The 14081-nt window shown below is 57.8% G+C and overlaps 1 protein-coding gene across 5 annotated transcripts in view; it reads right to left on the bottom strand.

Moving 5' to 3' along the window:
* Positions 1-24: 24 nt before the first annotated feature.
* MYO7A (myosin VIIA) overlaps positions 25-14081 on the bottom strand; it is a 90896-nt gene continuing 76839 nt past the window's right edge. For 4 of the 5 annotated variants that reach the window (XM_032259152.1, XM_032259148.1, XM_032259153.1 and 1 more), the window contains 14 exons: positions 13840-14030; positions 13052-13176; positions 12272-12429; positions 11274-11427; positions 9912-10067; positions 9322-9427; positions 8127-8240; positions 6684-6771; positions 6390-6496; positions 3904-4089; positions 3308-3424; positions 2216-2299; positions 1283-1402; positions 25-658 (listed from right to left, as the gene is read on the bottom strand). In XM_032259152.1, coding sequence (XP_032115043.1) covers positions 569-658; positions 1283-1402; positions 2216-2299; positions 3308-3424; positions 3904-4089; positions 6390-6496; positions 6684-6771; positions 8127-8240; positions 9322-9427; positions 9912-10067; positions 11274-11427; positions 12272-12429; positions 13052-13176; positions 13840-14030 — 1796 coding nt within the window. In that variant the 3' untranslated portion in view covers positions 25-568. The remainder of the gene's footprint in view (positions 659-1282; positions 1403-2215; positions 2300-3307; positions 3425-3903; positions 4090-6389; positions 6497-6683; positions 6772-8126; positions 8241-9321; positions 9428-9911; positions 10068-11273; positions 11428-12271; positions 12430-13051; positions 13177-13839; positions 14031-14081) is intronic. The other variant, XM_032259150.1, reaches the window with a different exon arrangement.

Below are 14081 nucleotides of genomic sequence, written 5' to 3'. Positions count from 1 at the left end.
CTCCCCCAGCAAAGACGCTGTCAGGCCAGAGGATGAAACATATTTTATGCTCTGAGGTGATCAGGGGAGACTTGAACAGGGGCCCAGTACTCACACAGCAATATATAAAAGTGTTCTGTCTCCCTCATCCCACCTGCAGATCCAGTCCCTTCAGTTTCAGAGTAGTCAATGCATATTTGGTTTGGTTGTTCCAAGTATGGAGAGCTAGGTTGTCCTCTTGATTCCTCTATCCCATTGGTACACAGAAAGTCAAAGGAAGTTGCATGGTGGGGCTGGTATGAGACAGGAGACACATCTAAGGATCATAGGCTCTCACAACTGGGAGCAGCAAGCTAGGACTAGACCACCCCAGGCGCCAGAAGGATGGATGGTGGGAAGTTCTACATCCCAGAGAGACGCTTCACTGGAAGAACATCAGAGGCCCAGTCGGTATGGTCAGGGGTGGCTGGCCAGCCTAGCCTCTATGCCAGGATGGCAGAGGTCTTCCCCAGCTGCAGGGGTAGCTGATGGGCCTGGGCCCGCTGCTGCCTGGAGAGCAGACACGGAACCAGCACCTCCCCCTGACTGTTCACTTGCCGCTCCTGGATCCCCGCTGTTTGCTCATGGCTGTGAGCATCTGGCTAATGTAGGAGGTCAGGAGGTCATCCATCTTATAGCCCTGGAAGCAGGGGCAAGAAGATAAGCAGAGCACATGGTGGGATGGGGCCAGCCACTCAGATCATAGCACAGCTCCCAGGAATCTGCAATGGGCAGAACCCAGGACAAAGGCAAATCCCTCCCACTCAGGGCTCATCTCCCGTCTGCACAGTTGAAGGGTTGGATTCATCCAGCCAGATGGCTAAGGTTCTACACTGTTATGACCCCACATTAAGCCCCTAGCTTGTGGGTTCCTCGAGTCATGGATACCTCCCTCCAGGAGTGACTCTACTGGCTCTCAGCTGAACTATGCCTTGGATGTTTGAGCTCGGTCCAGGAGGTCTCATTGTTAATGGTTCCACTGTGGAATTTGGGGGCTAAAGGGCTGTCACCACAGGCTCAACCCCCAGATACTGAAGGCACTCAAACCAGTTGTTGAGTGAGGGGTCTGTTCCTCAGCCCCAGATTAAGTCCCTTCCCCAGACTTAAGTTGAGCCTCAAACTGACCTGATGTTGGCCCCAGCCTGACCCTTGCCAATGAACCCAGGCCCAGTCACACACTCCTGCGTTTGTTCTAGGCCCTGGGAGGCTGGCTAAGCTGCAGGCAAGGCAGGGAGCCCACCAGCCCAGCAGGACACGCCCTCACCAGTGACGTCTCGCAGAGCAGTTTGCTCCCGCGCACCAGGTTCCCAATGGTGATGTGGAAGTAGGTATTGCCGCTGCTCCAATTGGAGATCTTGGTGAAGGGGTGAGTGGTGAGGATGTCCTGGGGGAGCAGAAAGGGCATGGAGAGGCACAGCCTGGGCCCTGTGGCCTCACTTTCCCACACACACCCTCACAGAAGGCCTTGGGCCCTCAGAGGAGCCCACGGCCCAAGGGAGAGGCCAGCTCTGACGTGGAGCTGCGGTGGGAAGCAGGTGCCTTCCCCTCCACACCTTGATTTGGACATCCAGGGAAGTCTAGGAGGCTGTTGGGTACTTGGGGCCAGAAATGGGAAACTGGGAGGCCTGAGGGAACTAACACAGTGGCCTGGATGAGATGGTCCAGGGAGAGTTTGAGGAGGGAGCCAAGAAGACAGGGCAGAGCCTTGGGGAGCACGGCATGCAGGAGCAGACACAAAAGGGTCAGAGAAGGAATGACCAAGACACATGAGAGCCAGGAACGCAGATGCATGAAGCCAACGGAAAGATGGTGGTCACAACTGTTCTTCACCACCTGTCCAGTCAGACCCTCTGGGTGTGCAGCGGACTGCTCTGGCCCAGAAACAGATGCACAGTCACCCCTGCACAGCCGGCCACCCCGAGCTGCATGGGCAGAGCATCCAGTGATGATGAAAGGCCAAGTACTAAAAAGAGCTCGGATTCCATAGGAAGGAGTTTGTTAGTAACTTCAGGAGAGCACTTTTGGTGGAGCAAACATTGGGTAAAGTCCCAGCAAACGCTGACAGTTTTTGCAGCCATGTGGCAGGTGGATGAGCCTGGAGATGGTGGCTAGGATGGCTTGCGGGGTTCATTCCAGGACTGTGTCTGGGGTTCAGGCAGAGGAGCCTGCCTCCACTCGCCTTCTTGTCCCTGCTCACCTTTGTTCTGGGATCGATGAGGCTGACCCCATACTTGTTGATGGCAATTAGGAGGATCTCAGGGAAGTTTGGCTCTGTAGTTTGCTAGAAAAAAAGATGAGAAGCCATCAGATGGGACCCAGAGCAAGAAAAGCATTTGGAGATAGGAATGAAGTCTGGTCCCAGCTGGGATAAGGTCAGCCTCTCCTGTTGCCTGTGTGGTACTGATGGCCCTGCCATGACCTCATGGTCTCCACCTCCGCTGGGCCCTCAGTGCTACCCCACATCTCTATATGGGTCCCCTGGACCATACTCTGCTTTGTTCTCCCTCTCAGCTCAAAGGCATCCCATCTTTAAAAAGCCTCCTGAGCCCTGCACCTGCCTCCGGCTACCTACCTGTTCTTGCACAGCAGAGCTTCTCAAAAGGCCTCTCATCCTAGCTGTGTGACCAGACCATCCCCATCCTCTCACACCAGCATCCTCACCATTCTCCTGCCTCTGTCCTGCCCCTCAGACCCCTCTTCCACCCAAACCTGGGAAACTTTCTGGCCATGTCACCCTGTGTTCAAAACCCTCCAAGGTGGGCCGCCCCTGCAGGAAACCCAGCCCCTCAACTGCTTGCCAAGCTGCTGCTCACCACAGCCCGCTCGCTCCCGCCCTCCACCCAGCCACACTCCACTACTTCCATCTCCTGCCCAGACCCAAGTTCTTATGCCTCCAGGCCTTTATCCATGCGGGACCCCTGCCAGGTGCACTCTTTCCAGGGTCTCCTTGGAAAGCTCAGATACCACCTCCTCTAGGAGCCTCCTCAGACCCGCAGACCTCTCTGCCAGCCGGGCAAGGGCTCCCCACTGCCACAGCACAGGCCAACCCCCATTACCCTGACCTGTTTACATGTCTGCCTCAGCTGCCAGGCTGAGCTTCTGGTCCCTCTGACCTCAGGACTTAACCCAGCTAAGACACCAAGCCAGGACAAGGCTGAGGGTGCTGCCCTCCTTCCCTCGCCAGGGCAGGTGTCCAGAGCCATGGCTGTTTCTCAGTCCTGGGGAGGAGTCTCTGTGCCTTCTCAATGCCCCTTCCCTCCTCCTCTGCTCTGAGAAGCCCACGGTGTACCTTCACCTCGAAGAATGCTGAGCCAAAGGTGGGCCACTTGAAGATGAGCTTCAGGAAGGCCAGCTTGGCCTCCTCCTTGGACTTCCCCGCATGCTTGTTGAAGTAGGCAACGATGGACTGGGGGGACGGGGGGTCAGGGCTGGGCTCAGTCATGGGGACAGGCCTGCTCAGCGCAGGCCTGCTTAGAGCTCAGAGTCCTCCCCCCACCACCCCCGCCCACTCTGGCACCATCTGCACCGTTAGGACCAGGCCTAGGATGGAGACCTGAGGGCTGTGAAGGGCTCTTCCCATATTTCAGCTAATGGACTCCAGACCTCCCTTCCTACCCCCAGGCAGGCAGACCAAGGAGTATCAAGGACAAGCAGGTCACCATGGTAACCAGGACAGGGCAAATGACTGCCAAGTGGCCACTGAGTCCTTGGCATGGAGGACTAGAGGATAAGGCAGGCGGAGGAACAAGGTTGGCAGCCTCATCGTGTACAGGAGCCACAGATGCACCTCTCCGGACTGCTGGCCAGCGCCTGCCGCCTTGACTCCTGGGGTGCCCAGAGGCCCATTCAGGGCCCCTCCATTCCCACTGCCCACCCCATGCTCACCCGCTTCCAGTCATCAGGCGAGACCTGCCGGATAAGGTCCTGGGGCACCAGCTCCCGCAGCAGCTTGGGGATGCTGGGGAAGTAGGACTTGTCCTCCTCGAACTTGACCCTGTAGATCAGGGCCCCCAGCTGCAGCACCTCCTCCCGCGTGCACTTGTGGTAGCCTCGGAGATACTTGGGCAACTCCTGCCAGAGATAGAGCAGGTCACAGGCGTGGAGGGACCAGGCAGAAGTGGGCTCCTTTCCCACCATACCAAGACCCCAAGGCCGAGGTCTACCTTACCCCGCATGTGGGCCCACCCACCTCTCCAGCCTCAGCTGAAACTGTTCCCCCAGGGGAGACGGCACAGGACAGGGACAGAGCAAGTCTGCCTGCACAGACTCAGCACTTGGCAGTTGGAGCTCATGCCGTGTCTATTACCTCATTTCCCCTGTAACAGTCCAGCGAGGTGAGCGGCCCCATTTCAAGATGAAGAGACTCAGAGTGACCAGCTGGGGACTCTGAGACGTTTCATACCCCTCACCTCCTGGGCCCTTCCTCTTTTGGAAGAGCCTCTCAATCTGGCCTCTTTGCATTGGATTCTCTTGAGACCATCTGCTTTCAGCAGCAGCAGAGGCCCTCCCACCCCCTTGAACTTCCAGACCCAAAATCAGAGGAACTTAGGCTGGAGAATGGGCCCAGAGCAGAGATGAAGACTCTGAAGGGCCGGCGCTGTCCACAGGCTCCTAGAGCCTCAGGATCATCTTATCCATGATTTCAAAGATAGGGAAACTGAGGGTGTCCTGAGGACACATTGTTGGTCAGAGACCTGAGTCAATCATTTCCATCTTATACACCCATCCACACGGTTATGGGTCTATCTACCTGCACGTCTCCCTCCATCCATTTCCCTCTGTCCATCCATCTGCTCACTCATCCACCCACTCACCTACCTACTCACCCATTTACTCACCAATATCTACCCATCAATTCATTCAGCATTCATCTGCCCATCCATCTGTTCATTGAGCCGCCAATTCACCTATTCACCCATCCATCAATCCAACAAGCACACGTTGAACATCTGTGAGCCAGGCCCTTTAAGCAACAACGCCTACTCTCCCTACGCTCATGGAACTTGCAGTCTCAGGGCAAGAACAGACATCAAAAATCATTCCAAACAGACACATAATAACAACCTTCAGAGGAATTGTTCACAGTGCTATAAGAGAATATAACAAGGTGACCTAATCTAGGCTTAAGGACAGGGCAGACTTTCTTTAAGATAAAATGGCTGATTCCCCTGATTCCCTTAGTAGCTGAGGGAAGGAACTGGGGAAGAGCAGCCCAACATTACAAAGGCCCCATGGCACACTCAAGATGTGGAAACAGTCCAGCTGGAGTGAACTGAGCCGAGGAGAGCCGGGTACAAGGCAAGGCAGCAGGAGCAGGTCGTGGCACCACCAGGCAGGCCATGGTCAGGATGAGGGTAATGCCCTAAGAGCAAGGGGAAGCCACCGGGGGATCTGGAAAGCAGGATGACCGCCCTGTGGAAAAAGGATGGAAAGGGACCAAGACAGATGAGGAGAACAGGGAGAAAGTCGCTGACCCAGTTGGGAAGGTGGTGATGGAGAGACGTGGGGGACTTTTGAGACATCCGGGAGGTACAGTCATCAGGTAAGTGATTTGGGGTGTGCGGGAGGAGAAGCAGATGTCAAGGCCAACTCTTGGGGGAACTGGCAGTCAAGGGGCATGCACTTAGTGGGCAGCATGGAGTGGGCGGGGAGGGCATAGGGGAGAGGCAGATCCCAGGTTTGGATGAGGGTGGTCCTTCTCACGCCCTGGCCAGTGTCCTCTCTGCCACGGCAGCCACCATCCCTGCCTCCTCTGCCCTTCAATGCATCCTGTTTTTTCCAGAATGGTAAGCAGGCTGAGCCCAGAAAAGGGCATTAACCTGCAGTCATGAAAACCTGGAATCAAACCCCAGTTCCATCAGCTGTGTGATCCTAACCATGGCACCTTGGCCTCTCTGAGTCTGTTTGTCCCTCTGTCAGATGGGGACAACATGCCTGCTTTTTGGGGTTAGTTGGCAGGACAGAATGAGAGAAGAGTGCCAGACACATAACAGAGGCTCAGCATGCAAGCTTCCTGCCTGGCTTCCTGCAGGTCCCTGCGCTAGAAACTGTTTGCACAGAGGCCTAGGAATTAATTACCCAGTTACAGCAGTAGAGTCTCCAAGTCAGAGGACAGCCCTGCACTGAAGGAGGGGTCTGAACAGGTAGGGACTGGAAGCTCAGAGGAGGAACTGCCAAGCCCCTAAGGGCCGAGGAGTCAGGAGACACAAGGGTCAGGGGTTGCGCCATCCCCTGGCTCCAGTGGTCTTGGCGGGAATCCCATTGAGGCCAGGCTGGTACAGGCCCCACACCTGGCAAGGCCAGTGGGTCTCTGCTTTCAGGGCCAGAGTACAGCAAGGCTAGCCATGCATGAAGGCAACTAGAGTGCCCACCTGGTAATAGTGGAAGATGGAATCAGCCATGGGATCCTTCCCTGGCACCGTGGTGGTCCACAGCTTCTTCATGAAGAATACCTGGTAGGTGAGTGAGGGCACGATTCCTGCAGCACAGGGCAGTCAGTCACCCAGAGGGTCCCCACACAGACAGGTGCTCATGCCCCAAGCCCAGCCCCAGCCCCAGCCCCAGCCCCAGTCCCAGAGGAGGTCCTCGCTCAGGCCCGCCCAGGTCGGCCTCACAGCACAGCCTTGCTCTGGGCCTCAGATGCTCCCAAGACCTGGCCTCATTACCGTCCTTGACGGGCCGAGCTTTCTTTATCCAGTCTGTCAGGTGCCGAACGAAGTCAAAGAAGAAGTCATTCTCAGGCACGCTGATGACCTGGGGACAGGGCCATTGAAGCGCACTCATTTTAGTTCAAGCAACATTGAATTTTCTGACCTTCCCACCTAAGGCCTGTCTGGCAGCTCCTTCTCAGGGAAGACTCCACTCCCGGCTGGAAGGGGTTTCTGTGTGTCAGCCCCACCCTGCCCCATGTGCCTGTTAAGTGTCCCCAGAACAGCCTACTTCTTTTTTTTCTTCTGAGATGGAGTCTCATTCCATCGCCCAGGCTGAAGTGCAAAGGTGTGATCTCAGCTCACTGCAACCTCCACCTCCCTGGTTCAAGCAGTTCCCCTGCCTCAGGCTCCTGAGTATCTGGGATTACAGGCACATGTCACCATGCCCGGCTAATTTTTTTTGCATTTTTAGTAGAGATGGGGTTTCACCGTGTTGGCCGGACTGCTCTCAAACTCCTGACCTCAGGCAATTGGTCCGCCTCAGCCTCCCAAAGTGTTGGGATTATAGGCATGAGCCACTGCACCTGGCCAGAACAGCCCGCTTCTTGCCGGGAGTGATGGTCATTCCATTCAGTGCCTGGGACACTGAATGCTGCCTTAGGCCCAAGGGAAACTGGCCAAGAATGCGGCCCAGCCCCTGGCTTGGACATTCTCTGGCATCCATGTCCAGCTCCTCCCACAGACTCTGGGCTCCCCTAGGTCTAGGACCTCAGCAGGATCACCTCTGGGTCCTAGTGTCTGACACAGAGACAGTCACGAAGTGAGGAGACAGACACAGATGCATGTAAAGCCATCAGCTGGCAACAGGATGGGGTACCTAACTCAGTCAAGGAAGCTTTCCCACGGAGGGGGCTTTAGCTGGGCCTGTAAGACTTCCAGGGACAAAGGTATTGGCAGTGGGGTGATGTGAGAAGGTGGCAGGGGCATGAGCTTTAGAGTCACACCCACCTGGAGCTCAGTCCCTGCTGTGTGACCTTGGACAAGTTACCTAACCTCTCAGAGCCCTAGCTCTGTGATCTGCCAAGTGGGGATGATCACACCTTATTTCAAGGGTTAATTTGCCCCAGCATGGCAGTGAGGGACGAGTCAAAGCAAATCTGGAAAGAACATGTGTGTTGGGGCAGGGTGAGGAGTCTGGTGTGTCAGAACACACAGCACCTGGGCACCCCTAAGAGGGTCTGAGTACGTGCAGTGCCTCGGAGGAGAGAGAGCTGGGGGCAGCCACTCCACATCAGGGGAGGCTGTAGGGATGGGAGAAGATGGACAGATGCCAGTGCCCTCTTCCCTTCTCTCCCCTAGTCTCTCTCTCTTCCCCCTGCTGTCCATAAGTTCTTATGGCCCCAGAAAATTTCCCAACAGGTGGGCTGGTGGCAAGTAGGTAGATGGCGAACCACTCACCTTGTCGGCAATTTTGACAAAGAGACTGAATCCCTCTGAGGACTTGAGGAGCAGCCGAGTGGCGATGTTCTGGCAGAAGTCCTTGGCCTTGGTGCTGGACTCCACTTCGAAGGCCTGGGAGGGGTGGTGGGCACTGGGCTCTGGCAGGACCTTTCCCTGGACCTGGTCCTCTGGGGCTTCTCTGGCTGGGCCTCCTACACTGAGCGCCCTCCAGGGCCAGACACCCTCCCGTGGGCCCAGAGCAAGGCATGGCATTTAACAAAAGGAAAGGGCTACTCCTGTCTGGGCCTTCCCTGGCCTCCTCCTCCCGACCCTCCAAGCAGACGTGGCCTTGGTGTCCAGAGTCCTGGGCCAGGCTATACACGCCTGAGTGATGGTGGGGGTCCAGGGAGCATAGCAGGAAGGGATGACTGGAAGGAGGAGACTTGACGAAGAGGAAAAGCAATCCCAAAAGCAGAGGAGAAAGCAGCCCGGACCAATGGGCGGGCTTGAGCATCTGGGGAAGATTAGATGGAGGGAGGAGAGATGTCTGGAGGCACAGGAAGGGATTTTAGGAGGTCTTTGGTCCTTGCAACTGAAATCCTCTTGTGGCATTTGTGAGTCTCCAGCCTCAGGCAAGTTTCAAAACAACTCTTCAAATGAAAAGTTTATCTGAATGAGACACTGTGTTGAGACAGGCAGGGGCTGGGGACCATGGGGGCAGCATGACTGCAGGCGTGACAGACCGATAGGACCTCTGGCAGATAGGACTAGGATGGAGGGACCCTCAACCACCTCAGGTGGGGAGGAAGGAAGGGGTGCCGAGGTTCTGCCTGCAGGAAAGTAGGCTCAGGTGACAGGGGAGGCCTGAACCTGGGGGCCAGTGGGGACCTGCACAGGGAGGTGCAAAGCCAGTACAAAGCCAGCTCACAGGGAGAACTGCTGTTCTCCAAGGCAGGTCCTCCTCAGAGAGAGGGAGGAGGGGGCCCTTCCGAAGGAAGCTGCTCCAGGAAGCAGGGGTTGGATCAGGGATCAAGGGCTCCTGACCTGGGGAGGCGATGGCCTTCTTCCTGAGCCCTGACTCCACTAACGTGCAGGAAAACGAGGCAGCAAACGTGGGGTGGCGGGGGAGAGGCGTAAGGCCGCCCTTGGTGTCCACCCAGGAAGCCCGGCCCTGTCCTGGGAATCTGTAGAGCCAGAAGCCAGCGGCCCTCACCTCGTCGGTGTCGTCAGGGAAGTAGACCTTGTGGAAAATCTGGGTGGTCTTGTGCTGGATGGCCTCCACCTCCACCAGGTGTGGGGGGTACTTTCGGGACCCATTTCTGAAAAGGGGGCAGGGCCAGCAGCAGGCAGCTGTGTGGGACTGCGGAGACCAGGGACTGGCATCCTTGGAGGCAGACAATCCCAGTTCTGATCCCTGCCCGCCACTTCCTATGATATGACCAGCCACTAAGCCTCCCAGAGCCTTGAGCTCCTCATCTGTAAAATGGGATGGTGGCTGTGGAAGGGACCAGCGAAGTGAAGGACGCAAGTGCACTTGGAGAGTATGAAGCAGGCCCAGGTGTCTGCCTACCTGCTAGCCTGGGAGCTCTGGGCTGAGCACTCCTGAGCCGCTGGACTCTCCAGCTGCATCTCAGGCAGCTGCGGGGCCTGCATCTCCATTTAGCTGGCAGCTGAGGTACCCCAGGGGTGGGCGCCAACTGCTGTGTTGTCCTCATCCCCCAAGGGGCTCATCCCACTAGCCCAATGTGGCCAGGAGCCTGCCCCAGTGCCTGCCCCTGCCCCTGCCCCTGGCAGCCGCTGTACCTCAGGGCTTTCTGGAGCCGCTGCAGGCAGTCGATGGCGAGTGGGCAGTGCTTTCGGGACTGCAGGAAGCGCTGCACGTGGGGCAGGAGGATGTTGCTGGGTGGGAAGAGGCCCGTGCACAGCCAGAGCAGCTCCCAGCCGCGCTCCTCGCTGTACCTGCAGGAGGAGGCGTGGGATCCAGCAGGGACAGCCACCATCAGGAGTCACAGGACCCATGCACCCCTGGGTGAGGGGGCCACACACCCCTCAGCTGCTCATCACAGCAGCAGTGGCCCTCCCTGACCCTTACCCTGTCTGAGGACCTCTCACCCCATCTACAGGCCCCTCTTCCTGACAGCCAGATGCAGCTGGTGCTACTCAAAGTGTGCTCAGCGCACTGCGCCAGGTTACACTACTACCAGTGCACGTGGATATCAGGGGCTTGTGCCAGAATAGAAAGCTACCAAGTTACCACGCACTCTGCTTCAACTGAGGCTTTTTGTTTGTTTCCATAGCAAGACTTTCTCCATGAAGGAAGCAGTGTGATTTATATTCAGGCAGAAGCTCTTTGATTTACCTACACTTTAAGTATCGACAAGTCAGACCAGCCCCACCCCAGGATACTTCAGCCACCACTCTGAGCTTCTTGGGCCTGACAGCAGGAAGTTTGGAGGGCTTCTAGGAGGAGGTGGCATTTGATCTAGGCTTTGAAGGATGAGGCAAATTACAGTATGCAGAGAAGGGACTGAAAAGTTTTCCTGGGTGTGGGCGCGGCAAGTACAAAAGTTTGGCATCATCAAAAGAGCTGACGTGTAGTTTGAGGATGGATTTGTGGAGGATGTAGAGGGTGACACAGCTGGGAGGAAGGCAGTGGGCTAGGTCTAAGAAGAGAGGTGTAGCTTCTCTCAGGCTCTGAGAGGAGCCTATGCCTGACTTCCTAATCGTGCCTCGGGCTGCCCCAGGGGGAGGAGAAGGTGGCACCCTTTGGGCATTGTGCCCAGCACCCAAACTCATGAGAGTTTTCAGCCCATGCTTCCAGTGGACAGCTGGCCCGGCCTGCACCAGGGAGGGGACACTTGACTGTGCTGGACCTGCAGGCAGACAGCAGGGTCTAGGCAGGGGAGGGGCACCCAGAGGAGGCTCCAGCCAAAGCTTAGGAGGAGCTAGGGCTCTTCCACTTAGAGGATGGACTCAAAGGAAGACAGCCAAAAACCTCCCAGTTCCTGCCAGGCCCTCCTTGGGCCTTGGGGCCAAGCTAAGATGTGAGGGGTCCACGGGCAGCTCCCGGCTCTGCATGAGGAAGGTCTGAGTCCCGGCAGAGCCAGTGGCTGCCTCCGGAGCCGCTGGGGCCTGCCCCTCGCCCGCCCACGGCGCCTGGCTCACCTGATGTGGTTGTCGGTCAGCTGCTTCAGGATCTGCACATACGCCTCATCCTTCAGGGGCTCAGCTTTCAGGGCGCCCTCAAAGATCTGGTCAGTGAGCTCGTTGACGGAGCGTGTCCTCTTGGATGGGTAGTCACCCATGTACTTGAGCACGGGTGGGGGCTGTTAAGGAAGGGCTCGGCCGAGTAGAGGAAGCACTGGCCTGGGGTCTGGAGGTCCCACTCTCCACAGGGCCTGCCTCCTTGGAGCTGTGACCCTGGCCTCAGGCTGCGCACTCACGAAATGGGTGTGATCTGCCCCACCGGCTCTCCTCCTGCTCACAGCCACCAGCCCCACATCCCAAGCCCTCACAGCAGCTGGGACGGACTGCCCAGATGGCCAATCTGACCATGCCACTCCCTGCCCAATGGCTCGCCCTGGCCTTGGGACACAGCCCAAGCTTCCTCCCAGGGTCGGGAACCCTGCCTGTGCACAGTCTTCCCATCCTCTCTGTGCTGAAGCGCCAGAGCCCGGAACAGCCCTGCTTTGTGTAACTCGGGGACTTGCTGCTGCTCCCTCCCTCTCGAACACTCCCCACCCCTTTCCCTTTTGCCTGCCTAAGTCCTTCTCAGCCTTCAGGCCTCAGCCCAGATACCACTTTCTCCAGGAAGCCCTCCCTGCCCCCTCCAGGATGGGTCAGTTTACAGCGCTGCCTGTTCTGGTCCATCTCGGCACTGATCTGGATGTGCATGTGGCCCCATGAGGCCAGGGGCTGGGCTGGTCCCTGCGCTACCTCCATGTCTGGCCCAGCATAAGGCACCCAATCTACCTGGCACCTGGGTGACAGGGTCAGAGGAGACAGTGGGTGAGGCACCCCTTTGCATAGCAAAAGGTGCCAGGGAGGGAGTCCTCTATCAACCCTTCCCACGCCACAGCAGGCCCTCAGGAGGAAGGCGGTGTGCAGACGAAGACCCTGCCTGGTCCCTGGCTCCCCTCGGTGCAGCCCCAGGGCACGGATATCAATGAAGGCCAGGCAGGCCTCCTGTGAGAGCTCCTCGCTGCCCAGGAGCTTCTTGAGCAGCGCCTGCTTGAGCGGCTCCCGCGTGTGGCTCCACAGCCGGTCCTTGCCTCGGGCCTTGGACACCATGACACGGCTCAGCGTGTGCTTGGGTGGGGGCCTGCCACAGCACAGGGACCGTCAGCAGTGGCCCCATCACCAGCAGCCCTGGGGAGAAACCCCCAGGTTGTGAGACCCCCACCCCTGCCCACACCCTGTGCCTGGAGACTAAGGGTGGGGATCAGGCCCTGCTCTTCCCTGCTCTGCATGTGGCTGGAGACTAGTCACTGGCGGTTGCTGGGCTGTCCTTTCTCAGTTGTGAAACAGCGGCGAGAACACCCCAGGCTGTGCCCCAGCCTCCCCCACCACCCTGCACCCCTGCAGAGCTCAGTGCATACTGCTTCCTCCAGGAAGCTTCTCACTGCCCCTCCATCCTCATCACAGTGTTGGACACACAGAATCCCAGCTGCCTGCTTCCTGCCCGCTTCCCCACCAAGACTGAGTCTCCAATGCCCAGGACCAGCCTGGGGTAGATGCAGTGACAACTCTTAAATGAAAGAAGAATAAGTCGAGACATACAGGATGGGTCACCTTGGTGGACAGAAACAGCCCTCCAGCTCCCTCTGACCCAGGCCCTGCTCACAGGTAGGACTTCACAAAGCCACCCCAGCACGCAATCTGAGGGTAGCGGAAGCCTACAGCTCCCAGCCCCGTGGCCCCCATCCTTCCCTGGGAGGCATCACCTGAAGTAGTCATAGGAGAACTCCTCCAGTGTGTAGGGCTTGGTGCGCACCTCGGGCTCTGTTGTTTGCAGCTGCAAGAGCCGGATGACGTCCTGCCTCTGGTCGGGAGTCATGGTGACCAGGGCCTAGGGGCCAGGAGACAGGAGACTCAGGTCAGCTCTGCACTTGCGGCCACCAGAACCAACACGGTATACCCTGGAGCCTTTGGGATTCGGGGAGACTCTCCGGGGGGTGGACCCCATGCTCCATTCTGACCCTGGGAGCCCATTCCTCCTTAGGGTCTCTGAGGTCCTTGCTGCCTCCTTTGTGCTGAGCTCAGGGCCCTTCCCTTGGTGTCTGATCAGGTTGGGTCAGTCTGAAAGGCCGGACGAGGCAGGAGGACATGGTGTGAGAGCTGCCTCGTCCACTGAGCCTGGCTTAGGAGCCACTGGGGAGGTTGGGCTGTGAGTCCCCAGAGTTGCTCTCAAGGTGGCTCCAGAAGAAGCAGGGACCAGCCCTGCCCCCGCTGTAGCCCCACTGCCTGTTCAGACAGTGTGGGGGATACCGCTCTCTCCAGTCCCCGCCCCTGGCCCCACCCCTTGGCCGTTCCTCATCTGATGCCATTTCTAGGCCCCTCCCCACCTGGCACAGGTTTGAGGGCTGCCCCAACTTTAAATGTGTGGTCCCGTAAGATCCCAAGATCATCTTCACAGATGCACTAGACCATTAACCTATTGTACCTCTGTGTGGAGTGGATGAAGAGGGGTCTAGTGGTACCTCCCACCCATCTGCCGCCCCAGGCCACATACCACAATCTCCCGTGGTGGCATGGTGACAGTGGGCATGACGTACACACAGTCAGTGGGGAAGTCCCCACGCTGCTTGGTCCTCTCATTGATGCCGTTGGCCCAGCCTGAGTTCATGACCTGCTCGCCCGTGTCGTGGTCCAGGATGATGAGGTCTCCCTTGGCAAAGCTGAGGAAGCCTGACTCCTCACCTGCTGCAGAGCAGAGGTGAGCGGGACCACGGGGCAGAGACAGAAGCTGAGTTG

This window comes from Sapajus apella, unplaced genomic scaffold (genome assembly GCF_009761245.1).
Source record: "Sapajus apella isolate SASKATOON/1434 unplaced genomic scaffold, GSC_monkey_1.0 scaffold106, whole genome shotgun sequence".
Lineage (NCBI taxonomy): Eukaryota > Metazoa > Chordata > Mammalia > Primates > Cebidae > Sapajus > Sapajus apella.
This window is presented reverse-complemented; position numbering and strand designations above follow the sequence as displayed.